This window comes from Monomorium pharaonis, chromosome 1, assembly GCF_013373865.1.
Source record: "Monomorium pharaonis isolate MP-MQ-018 chromosome 1, ASM1337386v2, whole genome shotgun sequence".
Classification (NCBI taxonomy): domain Eukaryota; kingdom Metazoa; phylum Arthropoda; class Insecta; order Hymenoptera; family Formicidae; genus Monomorium; species Monomorium pharaonis.
The window spans coordinates 14,128,923-14,148,028 of NC_050467.1; the positions used below are offsets into that span (position 1 = coordinate 14,128,923).

General features: G+C 29.3%; 1 protein-coding gene across 13 annotated transcripts in view; it reads right to left on the reverse strand.

Annotated features, from left to right (window-relative positions):
* Nucleotides 1–19,106, reverse strand: part of LOC105835844 (protein lap4) — a 365,219-nt gene that overhangs the window by 116,218 nt on the left and 229,895 nt on the right. The window contains exon 27 of one of the 13 annotated variants that reach the window (XM_036284309.1): nt 17,285–17,843. The exons of the other annotated variants lie outside the window; for them this stretch is intronic. Coding sequence (XP_036140202.1) covers nt 17,805–17,843 — 39 coding nt within the window. The 3' untranslated portion in view covers nt 17,285–17,804. Of the gene's footprint in view, nt 1–17,284; nt 17,844–19,106 lie in introns of those variants that run through there. 13 annotated transcript variants of the gene reach the window in all.

Sequence of the window (19,106 nt, forward strand, 5' to 3'; positions counted from 1 at the left end):
GGAGTAATATGAATAATCGCGAACACTGCTTCTTTTTGTAATCTCGCTTCTTTTGCGTTCTTTGCAACTCCAACATTACAGCAGTTGCTATCCGTCGCTTCTTGACGGCTCTTCCCAGATAGCACAAAATATTATATTTATAAAATAAATAATTATAAATATTTTACAAATTTATTTTCAAAAAATATTTTTTAAAGATTATATAATTATTTTTCATAAACCATTTAGAAATGATACAAAAATTATTATCAACATTATATAGAATATATTTTTAAAATATACTGAAAAATATTTATGCTATATAAACTTGAAATATTTTTTATATTCTTTAATAATAATGGTATAAATATTTATTTTAAATATTTTCATAAATTATTTATTTATCATAATTTTTTTTATGCCTGACAAACTCAGACATAAAAATATGTACAAAATATTTATCATAAATATTTTTCTTTCTTATAAATATTTTATAAATTTTTTTTTGTGCTATCTGGGTTGTTATAGCTATTTTCAAATTATTTGCACACTAAGCGGTATACACCCCGTATTGTCACCTTCATTTTTATTCACTACTTTTCAATTTTTATTACAAACAATAATTATTTCTCTGCAATTATTAACCTTTAACTGACATTGAAGTCGCTAGCGATTTGTTGTCACATGAATATGTACCGGAAGAAAAGCGACGGACACTTGTCGCTGACGTCACTTCCCCCCCCCCCCCCAACTTCTCCCAAGTCGCCAGCGATTTCTCGCTGCATGAATTCACACCTTAATAAAACTTTTATGGCTAGCTCCATTTCTTTTTGGCTATAATAGAGATAAGTTCCTGTTTGTAACACGGAACATTTTATTGCTTGTAACAGACAAGTATGTAAATTTTTAATAAATTGAAAAAGTTATCTGATAAGTCTATTGGTATCAATAGTTTAAAAAAAGCATAGAGTAGAAGAAGAAATTCGTCCTAGACATCATCACTTCTAACTACACTACTGTTTCGTAGCAATTTAAAAATTGTGAAAAAACTTATAAAAAATTTATATGTATAAATTTTGATATATCCCCAAAAATTTCATATTTCATAATTTCAGAAGTAATTTTATAAAATTCAAAAAATATAAAAACATATAAAAACTTAGTTTTCTAAAAATTTTAAGAATTTTTATATAAATAAATTCTGATTTATTCTAAGATCAAAAGATACAATAGTGTTTCGCGCCAAATGAACGCGCGAGACCATCATACATTTACGCGAATACGCGACTTGCAAGCAACTGAGATTATCAAATCTCAATAACGATTTAACCGATCGAGTTCTAATTATATTCAATCGAAAGTTTGGGTTTGATTTATACAAAAAAAATGTTTCTATTTTTTTTTCTACGTGCTCTACATGCGGAGATATAGCGACGCAAAATCCAAAATGTAAATTTTTCATTTAAGATACGTCGTCGCTCTTTGTCGAGTACACGAATTCAATAGGAAAGAGCCCTTCTAAGATTTACCTGTGACAATTTCTTATAAAATATATATTGTATATTGATATGATATATATTGTATATTGATAAATCGCTGTCATTCGTGGTATGATTGCTTTGCGAGAGTAAAGAATACATAAATATCAAGTATTATAAATTGTACAATTAATAATAATCCCTTTTTAGAAAAATCTTTAGACCCAAGAAGTATGCGTTTTGTCATCTCTTTGCCGCGTAATTGATCAGTCGAGTCCGCAACGAGTTTCACGGCGATGAGGTTACAGTTCAGTGGTTTATGATTAATTAATAACGCGTGTGAGGTTAGTAGCAAGTCAATTTTGTGTTTCTATACGTATATTATATTGTGAAGAGAAATATGACTGTGCCGAATTTGGAGATTAGTATAATGTACTGTGCGTTTTATAATCAGATAAGTATATTATACAAAATCTTCATTTTTTTTTAAATAAGTATTCTGAGATATGTTAATACTTTGTGTCATGTTTTATTTTTAGTTTAAAAGGAAAAGAGAAAAAAACACTTTATTTGTAATTAAACCAGAGGAAGAATATTAGAGATAGTTAAAAAAAATAAGAAGGAAGAGTAAAAAGAACAGTAAAATAAAGTAAATCACTAGACTAGAAAGAATGTTATTGATTAATTAAGAGAGAGAGGGAGAGTAAGAGAGGGAAAGAAAGAGAGAAAGAGAGAGAGAGAGAGATTGATTGATTGTATTTATTTATGCCCAAGCATTAGCTAAAGGGCAAAGATAGAACATAGCAGTATTTAAGGAATGCAAAGTTCAGCAAATAAACTAGCAGTTATAAAAATTTAAGCAGATAACAAAATTTTTCCTACATATAACTCAACACAAGGCGATTTAAGCCAAGTAATTCTGGTCGGCAAGTTTAAGTTGGCAATTTCATAAAAGAATGGAGTGTGGTACAGAGAAATGAAAAGCAGAAAAGTGTACGCAGAAATGGAAAAAAAGCAAAAAAAGAGGGTAGAAATAGAGAGTGTAAAGCGAACAAATTTAGGACGCAGATGACAGAAGGAAACAGAAACAATTGAAATTAGCGATAAAAGAGAAGATATAAAGAATCTAGAAAAAAAAGCTTGTTTGACAAAGATTATGACCACAAAATAGATAGAAAAACAGAGTAGTAGCAAGTAAAAGAATCTTGGATCATATACAGAAGTAATTTAAGTGTATTCATGATCATATACAGAAGTAATAAAAAAAACTCGAGAGAAAAAGGGTAAAGCTAGAAGTTATAAATAAAAGATGTATAATAAGTACACACTTATAATAAGAAAAAAAATAATAAGAAAAAAATGAAGGAAAAATTGAGAAATAGAAAAAAGACTGTAGTAAAATAAAAGGAAAAACAGAATAAAAAAAAGAAAAGAAAAAAGAAAACAGATAGAAAAAGAAAAATTAGTAACGTTATTTAGATTATATGCAGACTTGAAAGCAACATTTAATTTAGTGGACAAAAAAAGTTGATAAAAGTGACAAGTAAAAATTTGGTAAAAAAAAAACGGAAGAAATTGGAAAAAAGCAGAGCAAACAAGATGTAAAATAAAATTAAGAGGACAGATATAGAATAAATTTTGGTCGTATAAGACAAGGATAAGCCTCGTTTTATTTCATTAATAACAAACTTAAAATAAATGGAAAGATTATAATAAGATAAAATAAAAGTAAATATAAATAAAATATATTTATTGTTATATGCGGACATGGTTTTGCTTGCAGAAAAAGCGGTATCAAGCAATAATTGGATATAGAAATCTGCTTTTCGATGCATTAAGGTAGACAAAGCAAGATATGAAACAAAAATTTCGATAGGAAAGAGAGAGAGAGAGAGAGAGAGAGAGAGAGAGAGAGAGAGAGAGAGAGAGAGAGAGAGAGAGAGAGAAGGAGAGAAGGAAGAGATAGGAAGAGGAAGAGAGATAAAAAGGAGTAATTTTTTTTTAAATAAATATCGTATTTTCCAAATGTTTATTTCGCCTATCCTCTCTATGTATATTTCATAACCACATGGGGATCATAAAGTATTCATTCTTTCATTCATATATTATAACACAAAATACATACGTATGAATTTCAATACTACCACACTAATTTATAAATCTATGTAATTTACAAAACATTTCTAAAAATTTTTTTAACATTTTTAACACTACTTTAATTTTTTTCAATCGAAATATTTACTTCTTTCTTAATGATATATATTACACAATAAACTTAATTCCTGCCGCTCGCTACTAGAGAGCGCTGGCTCCAACACTGATTAGTTTCGACGGTGAAGTCGCATGTCTTTTATAGTTTATACATTGCTGAAAGTGATTCAGTCCTCACAGATTAGAATTCTCGAAACCAAAGAGATCATCCAATTGATTGAAAATAAACCGTAATAAGCTGTTTTTCCGACATGTGCTTTTTCACTACTTCAATCTCAAGAAAACCGCAGCTGAAACACATCGCTTATTATTCGAAGTGTATGGTGATAAAACTCCATCAGAAAGTAGATGTAGTTTGGTTTAAACGCTTTCAATATGATTATTTTGACGATATTCATGAGGCATAAGATCTTATTCTGCATTTGGTGAGAGTAAGAAAATGTGCTGAATTACGTGCTCTTACATGCAAATGAAATTGTTTAGAGCTGATCGCTATCAACAACAATTATGTCGATTGAGTGACGCAAAAACTACCATCCACAGCCAACAATCGACGCAAAATCATTCTTTTTACAACGCTCGACCGCATGTTGCAAAAAGTAGATATTTTTAGAGTTCAAATGAAAAATTCTCCCTCATCCAGCATACTCTCCAAAATTGGCATCGTCAGGTTACCATCTCTTCCGGTCGATGCAACACGCATTTACAGACACACTTTTCTAGTTACGAAGAAGTCGAAAAATAGGTAGATAAATGGATCACCTCGAAAAACAACGCGTTCTACCGTCGCACAGTGGGAAAAAACGCGACGTTAGGGGACAAAAATCTGTAACTACGTCAATTTTCAATCAAATTCAATGAAATTTGGTATCTTATAAGTTTTTTGGTCACTGAATTTGAATTTACTGCTAAAAATTAAAAATTCGATATAGCAAATCTACTATGACTAACAAAAGTGCTATTGAAATGGTTTCGGGCTACATTATATCTTCTAAAAATAAAAAATCCACTAATATGACATAGCATATGACTCTGAACATCACAATTTAAGATCTAGCACAACTTAAGCTTAAATAACATAATCTTAAAATGCTATAATCTCTAAATTCTATAAACCTGAAAACTGCAATTTTAAACCTTTCAACTTTCAATACCACATAACCCCTTATCTATGCACTTAAAAAATGATCTTGCAACTTCAACAAAAATTATATGTGTGTAAAATATAGCTGGGATAGATAAATAATTAGCAAATACCGTGATATGTATATGTATTGTATATAATCAATCTAGCCGATAAAAGTAGAAAGTTTTTCAAATTCTATACGTGACAGCCAAAATTCTAGCAGACACAAAAATTAGCGATACATTTTGGTTGGGATATCAAAAAATCTGTCTATATCAGCAAAAAAATTTTTTGGATGTGCACTAGACTGTTATTAATTAACTGCAAAAATAAATCAATTTAGCACTTTTGTTAGTCATGGTAGGTTTGCTATGTCGAATTTTTAATTTTTGGCAGTGAATTCAGATTCAGCGACCAAAAAACTCATAGAATACCAAATTTCATTAAATTCGATTGAAAATTGACGTAGTTACAGATTTTCGTTCTCTAACGTCTCGTTTTTTCCCACTGTGCGTCGTGGGATTGCCTTATTGTCAGAGAAATGGAAAAAAATGATAAAAAATGGAGAAAATTACTTTGATTAAGGTATTCATTCATCTTCCCTTTGAAACAAATCAATTTTGGAGACAAAAAAACGGCAGGAATTAAGTTTGCCATCTAATAATTATTAAAATTAAAATAAATAATATTAATACTATATTAATACAATAAAACATTAAATGTAAAGCTTCTTAAAGTTTGATAATTATACTTTAAAACAGATTTATTTCACAATTGCTATGTCATACAAAATCTTTACATAGGATTTAAAGAAGAAATTTAAACTTCTTTATCCGCTCATCTTTTCTGCTTATAACTGTTTATACGTTCAATAGTATGTCTTTCAATTGTACTGTTATTGCAATTATGCAACGTTGTGCATAATTAGTAAACATATAATTAATTATTAAACATATTCTCTTACTTTTTATAAAGTTATTCTATAATTGTATACTATCCATATATATAAATGTAGTAGCGGAGACTGTTATATGCTTAAAATATTTTGAAGCAATAAGCAGGTCTTATTGTGTTACCGTGACCATTCTCTGACAAGAAGATGCCGATATCTTCTAACTCTACTTTCGAATGAGCCATAGTGCATTTGAAAGGGGAGGGAAAAAAATAAAAACAGTGTTTTGACTTTTGGGTGAATGGGCCTTAGTTTCTGAGAAAATTGCATCTCAATATGTGCATTTTCGGTCGGTAAGGTAAGTATAATGAAAAGCCACTTTTCGGCATGAAGCGCGGTGGCCGTAGGTACTAAGTGCGCGTTACTGTTTTGTTATCCGTGCGAGCTGGTTTCGAGATCAGCGCTGTAACAATGTTTTTTAGTCTATATATCAATTAAATTAATTTTCTTTATTCTTTAAAATAAAAAATTTTTTTTTGCGATTTTAATAAATTTCTATTATATTATTATAAAAAATAATACATTTTTATTTATTATAAAAGTCGGACATTTTCAAATGCACTATGACTCATTCGAAAGTAGAGTTAGCAGATGTCGGCATCTTGTGAGTTATATTTTGTATCTTTGTAGAATAATTTAGAATGGACGTTATTTTTTTTATTTCACTTTTAATTCTTTCGCGACATTTTTTAAAATATGTTCATAATATTCAAACATAAAAACTTTGTATGTTTTATTTACTTTTATTGCTGTACTAAAATCTACGTCATCTTTGGGAGATTTAAATAAGCATATTCCGAAACATCTGTTTTAAAATAATCTCCAATTTTTACATTCGATTCTCACAGACCTAATCTTGAAAAACAAAAAGTTACACATAATTTTGCTTAAAAGTGTAAAAAATATTTATTTATTTATACTAAAAAGCTTTTTTAATTCTACAAAAATTATTGTACAGTAAACAGTGTCCTCTACTATAGAATATTACATAAAATAACGTATTGTTTAATAAAATTAATAAAATTGTTTTTTTTAAGTAAAATTGTTACTGTTATAACAACATACCCACCCACACATACACATATACACGCACGCACGCACATACGCACAGAGTGCGCCAAATAATACAGTTGCCTATTTCCGTAAATAAATTTTATAAAAAAAATTTTTAACGCAAGTTCTACCGCTTGAAAAGGAGCATGTAATAATAATATCTGTTTAACCTTGGATGGGATTGCCAAGCTGATAAGTCCAACTTAATTTTTTTTTAATAAAAACGCAATTATTATATCTTTTTATAGCTAATATTGACGTTTAAAAAAAAATTTTTTTTTAATCAAGAAATCTTAGAAAATTTCTTTACAAAATTTAAGTACACACTCTGTATATATTTCTATAACTAACATTAATGTACAATAAAACCCGGAGATGGAAAAATGGCTGACGGTAATGGAGAAGCAAGAGGAGTGCTCTCGATAGTTTGATATTAAATTGTGAAAGAAATGATGGAAGACGCGAAAATTAAGTGGAGAAGGTGATCAGGATGTCGAACATTGGAGGAAGGCGGGGGGAGAAGGTTGGAGAGACAGGGAAGATTTCCAAAGTTCAGAGTAAGTGGTCGGCGGATGAGACAGCGATTTTTTGGAGGTGATGACAGCGCGCATGAGCGGATGGAGACGGAAGAAGAGAGGATAGGAAGAACGTGAAATGGAGAGAAGCACTAGAAGTGGAAAAAGTGAGTGGAAGAGTCGGCAGATGGCGCGATAGGAGGCAGGAGGACGAGACGTCGATACATCGCGATCTAGGAAGTGAGCAGCACGGTGTATAGAGAAGATAGGTGGATCGAAAACCAAGAGGACGGAGATTGGGCGACAGGGGCAGATGGATGGCATTAAGAAGTGGGAATGGTGGTAGTAAATTTTGGGAACGCTTATGTTTTCAAAACGCGTGGTCCGTCAAAGAAAAGTGCGATTAGTTGAAAGAGACAGAAAGTGAAAGAGTGAATAAGAGTTTATGAGGAAGAAAATTTGAGTAATGCAAGAGATAGTGAAGGAGCTGAGGAAATCAGAAGAAAAGTGAAGGAGTTGAGAAGTGAAGGATATGGAGAAAATAAGATGAGGAAGAAAAGAAAAAGAAGGAGAAAGTGAGGTTATGTCGGAGGCAGATGAGCGGATAGAAAGAATACAGGAGAGAGTAGTGAGAGGAGAGGAGGAAGAAGCAGAAGAGACGCCGGAGCGGTAAGGAGGACAGGGGAGAAATAGAACGGGAAGAGCAGAAGTGTGGAAAGAAGGTGAGAAAGAAGAAGCAAGACAAAGAGGCAGAGAAGGTAGCGGAGGAAGAGACAGATGGAGCAGATTGTAAAAGGTGAAGAAAAGGGAAGAAAAGGTGAGGTAGAGCGCAAGGAGAAGGGAGATGAGATGATGGAGGAGTGGTGAAAAAAATGACAAACAAGGAAGAAAAGGACGAATGAGAGAAGCAGAGAAAGTGGACTAAGAGGAGGAGGAGGAAAGCGGAGGAGAGAGCCGGAGAAAAAATAGAAGAGAGAGGAGAAGGACAAAGAGAAGAGGAGAACAGCGGAAAAGGAGAAGAGGCAAATGGAAGAAAAGAAGAGAAGAGAGGGAACTCTAGTTCGGAGAATGGTTGAAGATGGTAAACAGGAGAAGAGGGAAGGCTGCGGAGGATGATTATGAGGAAGGGGGAAGAGTGAGGGATATATATGCGTGGAGGGGAGGGAGGGATATTATTTGTAAGATCGCAAATGGCCAGGTCGCGAAGAGTTTGATAAGAGGCAGATATCGATATATCGGATGATTATGTGTAGTAGGGGAGGGAGGAAAAGTATGTAAAGGTCGCCAATGGTCAGACCGCGGTACAAGGTAGAAAAAGTAGAGGGAGGATATTTTATTTTTTATTTTCATTTATAGTGTTTGTTTTTTATATGTAAGCAGGTGACAGAACGGCGAAAGATAGAAAGAAGGAAGAAGAGAGGAGAGAAAAGAGATGGAAGAAAGACGGAGAGCACGAGAAATACGGACCGAGAAGGAAGTCTTAAGAAGAAGGGCGGTAAAAAGGAGAAGTTAAGTTAGAAGCGAGGGCACCGGAAAGAGGGGAAGGTTGTAAAGTCGCATATGGCCAGCGTGACAGGGATTAGAGAGAGGAAAAGAAAGTAAGAGATAGAGATAAAGCAGCTTAGAGAAGATATGATGAAGCGAGAGAAAGAAGGAAAGATAGCTGGAGATGGAAGTCGGAAAGATGGGTCACCGATGAGAATTGATAACTACAATAAAACCCTTAATTCCACTAAACACGAGCGCGCACAAAAAAGTAATGTAAATCCGACCATACAACTTCTTGTGGTACATGGACATTAAAGTTAATGTTTGCAATATTTAAAATTTGTCAATCCTTTTTTCAAAAAATACTTAACAAAACTGAGTTTTATTATACTATTTTGAAAATATCAATGTCAGCTACAGAAATATATACAAAATGTATAAATTTTGTGAAAAAATTTCGTTTATCCAAAAATTTTTTTCAAAATTCTAGATAAAATTAGAGACTATTTTAGGCAACTTTAGAATAAATTAATATTACTATATCTTTTAATGTTTCTTAATTATACAAAGTTTAAATTTTGAAATTAAATTTTGGAAAGTACTAAAGAAAAAAACAATATAAACTAAGTAGCATATAATACTTTTGACTGTAATAATTTAGCTTACTTAAAATATAGAACACGAATCATAATTGTGCACAGAATGCGGATTTGGAAGGTATATCGTTTCTAATTATTTATTTTTTTATAAAAATTTAAGAATTACACGAAGATGTACGTAGAAGTGCATATTTATTGTTGATTGTCGACATTTTATATTATCAAAACTTAGAAAAAAAAAAATAATAATTTTGTCCGACAAAATTTTAATTTAAAATTCTAAAATTTTTTCTGTAAGTTATAAATTCCATAAAAATCCATTTTTTAATAATAAAAAAATTTGCTTAAAATTCGGTTTTGCCAGTTTTTCGCGGTAGCGTACACTTTGTATGTAAAACATAGGGTTTTTATTTAAAAAATTAAATTGATCTTGATCTAAGAATCTTAGAAACTCGAGGTCAAACAGATATAACTATTAAATGCATCTTTCTAACAAATAATACTTCTTTTTAATTGAACTGAGCTAGAAAGAATTTTTATTGGTCTTTTTACTAGTCTTTATCGCTCTTAATTATATCTTTGACGACAATAAAGTTTTTTTTTATTTTGTTTTTATAAGCCTTACAGCTTTTATCTAAAGCATTTGATATAAAATGCATTATTTTTATGAGGACGTATCTAGACTTTTGTCACATGCTTCCCCCCCTACCCGCACGCACGCCGCATGCACGCATGTACACACATATGTATATATACACACACATCCCGCGCGCACAGGTGTGTGTGTGTGTGTGTCTGTGTTCCTTCCTATCTAAATATAATTATGAAAAAAGTATCCTTATATTAATATTTCACAACAGGGATAACTATAACCATTTTCAAAAAACTTTTGTGCATAGGTAAATTATCTTAAAAACATCCAAATTTTATTCCTATATTGATCTCAACTAGCACTTTATATAACATTAACATCTTTCAAATGTCTTTAAGTATTAGCTTATCTAAAAGTTTGTAATATAAACATCTGGTCCATTAGAATTGTATCAACATATAATGCTTATAGAAAATATATAGATACATTGATTCAAGTTTCAGTAATGATATGACAATTGTAGTACTAAAGTACTACAAGAGACTATTAATAAGACTAACTAAGAAAAAGGTCAATATTCCAAATACGCTTACAATATTATAATTTTTAACAATTTATAATATTTTTTTTCGCCAAAATTTTCATTTAAAATGGAATAACAGCGCTATATAAAATAAAATAATTAAACAGTCATGTGTGCGTATATTTACGTTCATTATATTTTTTTAAAACTATTGCTTTTACCTTTTATAATAATAAAAAGGTATAATAATTGCGTATAGTAATAATTTTAATTATTTTTTAAATACAAATTTATTAAATATAAGTTAATTAAAACAAATTTATTAAATATAAGTTAATTAAAAAGCTCAGTAAAAATCAATTCCAATATTAAAAAATTAAAGAATCTTAATACTCATTAGCATATGTAATTATAAATTAATTGCATATAATTAATAAAGTTTTGTGTACATCGAATAATAATAAAATACATTGTATACTTCTCCAAAATAATATACAGACAATTCAATTACGAAAAATACATCTTTTTATGTATATATATTGCAATACATTTTTCTCATTTAAAAAATAATACATATTAGTACATATTTATACATATTTATATATGTATAAAATTTATTTTGGAATCATATCATTTCTCTCCTTTTTTATAGTACAATATAATACATATACTACTAAAATTAATTTAATATTTGTATACACTTTAACAGTAAAATATAAAAAATTATCGGCAATTTTTTATACGTGTATATCATGAAGAATACTATTCTTGATCATATAAAATATAATATGATCAAAACACAGATACAGACGCACGCGCAGGTGTAAATGAATTAGTATCAAATATTCTAAGTATTCTGATAAAATATTTAAAAACTTTTATATAAAGCGTCTAAAAATACATAAAGTATGAAATAAAAGAAATGTCATTATAGAATATCTCAAAAACAAAGCAATTAATTTTATGTATATATGTTGAAATACATAATAAAAAAAATATAGAATATTTTATAAACCATTAATTTTCTTATAATTGCTTTATGTATTATGTATACTTTAGTAGTTTTATATATAAAATAATTAGATAAATCATATTATGTAAAAAATCTTTGTTTAAAAAATGGAACTTTCGTAATCTTAAAAAATCAATTTTTTAGAAAATTAATTTTATAATTATTTATTTATTTCAAACAGCAATCTGTTCTTTATAGTTGCACTATTAAACTAGAGTAAGAAATTAAAGACAAGTATATTTTTTTCTTATTCTAACTTATTTCATTAGTTTAGTGGTATAGTTCAGTGCTGCTATAACAAATACAAATTTTATTTAAAATATTATTTGTCAATTGTTTCGTAAAAGATATTCTAATGTTTAATAATAAAATTCTTCCTGTTTCAAAATTAATGGCTTCTAAACTTATGCTTATATGAATATTTTTTATTGAAATGTTTTATTAAAATTGAAATATCTAGAATATTTAACACTTATTAATTTGCACGTACCTCACACATAGAGATAACCAAGGAATGATAAAAAAATTTCTAGCATATTTATATGATAGATAGTAATTTCACATTTAAAATTACATAATTTGTTATATTTTAGAGGAGTCCTCGGGAGTGTTTCTCTTCATGTACATGATGGTTCACCAAAACATCAAGCGAGGTGTTACAGATTATTCACGTTAGCATTAAAAAATTTGTTTTAATTGATCGAATAAAAGTTTATTTCGTAAAATAAAAGTAAGCAAGCGAGAGAAGTAACAAAATGAGTCAAAGTAATTCAGTTAAAAAAGCAATCAGCAAGCGGAAGGTCCCATGTTCGATTCCTGATCTAGTCTCCTCGTTCCGATACTTTTCTCGTCAAAGACACTGTACGCGGCACATTTTAGGGCCGGTTGTTCTATCTTCAAATAAACTATCTATGAGGTATATCTAACATTCTAACAGTTAAAAATTTTACTAGCACTATTTGTCAAATTTGTCGATAAAGTTTATTTCCCTGTTAAATAATCTGTACTATAAAGTAAATTACACAGCACTTATATGATAGATAAATGTGGTGAAGATAGAAAGCATATGGAAGCTGCATTAATTAGATTATTAGATGCATTGTTTTATTCGATAGCATGATTTCTAAAATAAAGTATCTTTATTTACAAAGCACATACTATACATTATAAAACATAACCTCTAAATAAAAAATTATGTTCAATATTAACCTATCAGTCCTACCCAGATAGCCAAGCGAGATTAAGCATATCAGGCAAATTAATGCACTGCATGTATGTTGTGAACTTGCCCACAATTTACTGTCATTGTAATTTAACGTGGAACAAAGTTAACATCAGGAGAGCAAATAACCTTCATAAGTTTATAAAATTATAAGTGCATGCATTAAGAAATAATAAACTTGTCACATTGACAGCAATTGTGCATGTTGACAACTTGCCGTCAGTTTGTTGAATTCTAATGTAGAATTTTATATGATGTCAGAACAACAGACAGTTTGAGGAAACACCTTGGCTTTAGTTTGATAAAATTAATAGGGAATAAGTGACAGCAAAATAACAACACGTTGCCTTTATTTAGCTATCTGGGTACTTTTCATTTTTTCTTCAATAAGAGCTAACATTATTTAACCCGTTGTGATCACTGGGGGTGGACTCCATGCTAAGTTTACAATTACGTATCTCTAAACATAAAAAAAACAAATTTATTCATGCTATTTTGTTTCCTATAAATTACTTCTTTAAGTTTACATTTTTTGTCATAATAAATCATTTCAAACTTCAAAATCAATACTTTTTTTTTTAAACCCACTATTTAACTAATTTTTTATGAAAATATACTGTCTTGGAAATACAACGTTGAAATTTTTGTGCAAAATAAATAAAATGACAACTGGTTTTCTACGTGGAGTTCAAAGACCTGGCGTGACCATTATAAAATTATTCAAAGATGTGACCACAACGGGTTAAACAAAACGTTTGCAGAACTGAAATGATCTTATAAATTCTACATTATCTATTCTTTAAACAAGCAGGACACAGACAAACTGTATATCGTTTATGAATCATCACTATTTCTTCATCAGAGTCTTATCTTTGTTATTATCTTTGTCACCATAAAGAAATCGATTTTTTCAGAATTCCGGTTCCATTTTTAATACATAAGTTCTTTAACAAAACATTATAGATAATCGAATAAATCGCATTTTGATTTAATGTATCTTGCATATGCGTTTATCTTCATTACATTTATCTGTCAGACAAGTGCCGTAATATACTTTATACTATAAAGTATATTACGACACTTTAGACTATAAAGTATATTTCGCCTCCCGCTATTCCTCTTGCCCCGCAGCGTCGCACGTAGCCTACGAACCATCGAAGTAGACTGCGCGCAGCGCTGCGGGACAAGGAGAATAGCAGGAGGCAAAGCCTGCTGAAATCGGCCGAGAAGTGCATTTGTTACCTCTGCTTTATAGATCACTTATCAGAAAGATAAATTTCGTCAACTTAAACAGCATCAGTAAAATTTTTAAGCATTAAATAAATTATTTCATGGTTTATCCAAAAATGGAACAACTATCCTTTAGTGATAGGTCTAGGATAGCTAAGGTCCACTTGATGCTAAAAACGCTTTAAAGCATTTTTTGATTTGTCAATTTTAGTTTTTGTTCCGATTGGTCAATAAAATGCTTTAAAACCTTTTGTAACATAAAATAGACCACAACCATACTTTGTCCAAAGGTACATATTATCTTTAAGCTCATATTGACTAAGCTTTAGTAAACATGTAAGTCAAATTTAATTGTTTCCGTGCTTTAGAAACAAATTTGTGGTATCACGAGACACGGTAGTATCTCGTGCGAAGTGTACGCGCAGCGCGAGACCGTGTATCTTTATTAACCCTCTGCTTACACACCTTATTTTTCTCCCGATTCCTACACACAGGGGTTACGCTAACCCCAAAATTTCGTTGATTTATATCTCCAAATGTATTTAATCAATTTTAACTTCTTTTTTTTATCAAAAGAAAAAAATCTCAGAATTATGATGGTCTTGGTTGAAAAGTCGAAGACATTAAAAGAAAAGAGATTTTTTGAAAAGAATAAAAAAGGAACAAAAAATTTTTGTAAAAATTTGCCTTTTCTTCAAACGCCCGTATTTATAAAAAAAAAAAATATAGATAAAGTAATTAAAATGGTGATTAATGGAAAGGGGAAGAGTTGTACTTTAAGAATCTATCGTCAGTTTTTTTATTCTGTTCAAAAAATATATTTATTTCGTAATGTGAATTTAGTAAAAAATGAATGCAGTTTAAACACAATAGTAAAAGAAAATAGTAATATTTATTTAAAAAACATAATTATTAATATAAAAAATATTTATTCCAAAAGATTTTATTTGTTATAGAAAAAATGTTTAATTTGTAATGCTACAATTGCAGCATATTTTCGCAAAGTGATCGCAACATTGGTAATATATATAAGTACTGTATGCGTAAATGATACGTAATGGGGAAAAAAAAAACTTTTACTTACCCCTCAAATTTGGAACTTTTCTATTTTTTGTTACGTTCCCTACACATGGGGTAACTGTAACCTCAATATACATTTTCGATGCTTCTACTTCTGTTGTTTTCAAAACATTGACAACGCCCAAAGAGGAATAAGTAGAGCACAGTTCAAACTCCCCCCCCCCCCAGTCCCAGCGTCCCCTTGCTAAATACTTTTAAGTAACGGGCATTGTTCATAATCGACTGGGGTTACCGTAACCTTATGTGTAGGCAAAAGGTTAATATCATAAATATAAACAATTTTGTATCATGCATGACTTATTGGCTTCTACGTGTTGCATTTGTTAAATATGATCTGAATAGAGTAATTGATTCTTCAGATAAAAAGAGCATTAACTTTTACAACATCAAATACATTTTTTACGTTAGTTCCAGGATTTTTTAACTATCCAAATATAATATCAGAATATCAAAATTCAAAATAGTGAATCCAATATGGCAGATTAATAAATCAAAAAAGATTAATTTTTTGACGAATCTAGAAGATCTCTATTATTTTCATATAATTACATCACGACGTTTTGATCAGTACTTTTGATCATTATCAAGTGAAAAAATTTAAATATTACATTAAAATGATCATTACAAAAACACTAATAAATCTACAAATCCGTACCCGCGAATTATTCATTCATATACTAAAATAAAAAAAACGACATAATGCAAAACAATTTTGTTAAAAACTATTGTTATTATAATGACACAATAACAGTATTATAAATACAATATAAGTTTTCAGTATCCATTTTGTAACTTAAGTCTTAATTTTTTTAAATAAAAAGTATTTCAGCTATCTCTTAATTTTTTCTATTCTTTTCGAAAGTAAAGTTTTGTATAAAACTCGTGGTTTAGACCATTAAAAATCATGGTTGTGTACTACATGTTGTTCCCTGACCATTGAATAGTTACTTTTATATTTCTAACATCGTCGCAGTGTTTAACTTGTGTTTCTATCTTTTTGTTTATCCAATGTACATATCGCATATGGCAGATTAAAATTCGGAACAATAATTGGATTCTTACAAAAATTAATATTCTAAGGTTTTAGATCTCTGATTACGATTACAAAGTTAGATTTTGAAAATTTTGTTTCATTCCATGGAATTATATATTTTGATATTTTAATACAAAATTTAATTTTAGCAAGCCTGGAATTTTTAAAATAACTATTCCGACCTTTTGTTAATTTAAACCATTTTAGATCAGCCCGATTTCAATTTCGATATTCTATAACATATTTGAATAACATATATCCCAAAAACTTTAACAAAAAAATCAAGTAAATTTAAAAAACCTTTTATAAAGCAATGACACAAAAATTGTATTTTTGCCATATTGCAAAATTAAGACTTTTTTATTCAGTATGATAAATACTATCTATCATATAAATATTTTTTTGTTACATGTGCACGGAAAGTCATCCATTACGCAGCCCTTTTTCGATCGAAAAATCGCCATTTTTCTATGGAATAGTTATTCATTATTTACCGTTTTTGTCTTATCAATAGATAGCACAATCAGTGAAATAATACATTCCCGCATTACTTTTCCGCACATTTCTCCTCATTATTACACTCACATGCGCACATCATTTCGCAGCATGCGTATACAAATTTTCGTAGAATTATCGATGCTTCATCGCTTTTGCAAACCTATCCTTAGTTAACCTATCAATTAATTTTCTTCGAAAAAGGGATGTAACGATTCTTTATGCACTTGTAACAAAAATATCATGTGTAACTAGTGCGGTTCGACTATCATCTACAAGTGCGAGAAGTGGACGCATGAACTAAAAGCAAATTCTCGCACTTGTCGCACAATATACTATTTTAAATATTCTGTATATACAAACACGCGCGCGCGTACATACGCACATATACGTATACGCGCAAGCCCTTCTTCCATACACATATATCGTTAAATAAGCCATATTCGTTTCAAATACTCTTTTATATCATAATTAAAATAAATAAACAGATATGCAATGTTAAGTATGTAATTAAATTCATTAAATTTTTACCAATAATTCTTCACAAATTTTCTATTTTTAATTTAATTAGTGATCTATCATTCAATAGTAGAGAAAAATTATTCAATAATTAATCAAGGTTAAGTAAAGTTAAGTATATTTTATATGTATCTCACATTAAATTCACTATAAATAAATTTATAGATTATGCATATGTTACTTTAAATAATCTCATATTTTAAATATGAAATTTGTTACTATAATTTGTGCCTATCACAGAAATGTTGTTTTTGTCATTTGATATTAAACAGATATTTGTAAATAAATGAATTAATATTCATATATATGTACATACATACGTACATTCGTATATACATCCATATTCGCGCGCGTAATAGAATAAGATCACATTTATGCGTCATGTTTTTTCTTAAATTCCTATTTTTAATCTTTTTATCAAAGAGCAAAAAATTAAGTAATTATAGATTCAACCAATCATCAGCATATTTTTAATAATACTTAATATCATAATGGCAGTATTAATAACAAATGGAATAACAATGGCTATACCATGTAACATTAGACATATAAAATGCAATAAATCATTATAATTATACGCGAGTAAATGTCATATATAATTCTCAAAGAATGTCTTATTATGGCATAGTCTTGCGGAATTAGAGGCATGGACGCAGACACAGGAAAAATGAGTAGAAAGACGAACGATTCACTCCTGTTAGAGGGCAGCCAAAGTAGCACTATCATCTTCCATTGTCTGTAAACATGTGAAATATCTCTCTTTTTGGCGCTTAAAAAACCATGCGATGCTAGACAATCGACAACTGTACATTTCATGCGTCACTCAGAATATCTAGTAAAATTATGTAACAATAGTATTTACATGAATTTATGAGTTTCATAAAAAATGCTTCAGTTTCTATTCTTTGATGAAGAAATGTTAATAAAAAAAATGTAAATAACATAGTAACATTGAGAAATTTGGAAATTATATTAGGCCAATAAAATGTGTAAAAACAAATCATTTAAACATTAAATCAAAACATCTTTTATTTCAATTACTCTTATTGTTTTTTTAGAACTGAAGATACTCGTTATTTTCATAATAAAATATAATAAAATTTTAACAATAAATAATAAAAAATCTAACAAAAATTTTGTAAAAATGCAATAAATTTTTATAAAATAATTCAAAATATAACAAAACATTTTCTCTTTCCTCCTATCTCTCTATTTTTGAATATTTACATTTCATGCAAAAATGCACATTTATATGTTGTAGCATTCACATGTACATGTGTATACATATAAATATTGTTAAAACAAAATTAATTGTATTAAAATACATTGGCGCAAAAAAAATGAGACAAAAATTTTGACCAAATTTTTAGACAATCTTCAAAGTATTGCAACTTTGCGAAAAATCATCCAAATTACATGTACTCTTTTTAAATTAAAGAACAAAGACTATACTTTGAGAAACTAGACAAAAGTTTGATTTGTTAAATATGAACCTTTTGTATCGCATGAAAACCAAATGTTTTTTTTAATTAAAAAAAGTAAAAGTTTGTTATCGTTTTTCACAAGTTTCTCGTTAAAATCTGGCTATTATTAATCCAGATTCTTAAAGTTCATTTTTTCTAAGCAATTAAAAAAAACATGTCAATACAATTTTTTGTTAATTGCGACTATAAAATACTTTATAAAATACTTTTGCACTTCATTTTAGGGTATTTTAGCGAATAAATGCGGTATTTTTTTAATATCATAAATTTTTAGTAGAATAAAAGTTTATTTTGATTTCCCTTTCGGGGTTACCAGAGTGTTTTTAAAGGGCCCACCAAATCCCTTACAATTTCGTATCTATACATACATACGCCTCTACAACAGCAGTACATATAACAAACATAAAATATAATACAGTACAAGACTAACACATTTGTAGCGGAGCGGAAGTCACTCTGTCCCCCAACTTCTTCCCTATCAAAACTTTCTTACAATACATTACATATCTAATCCC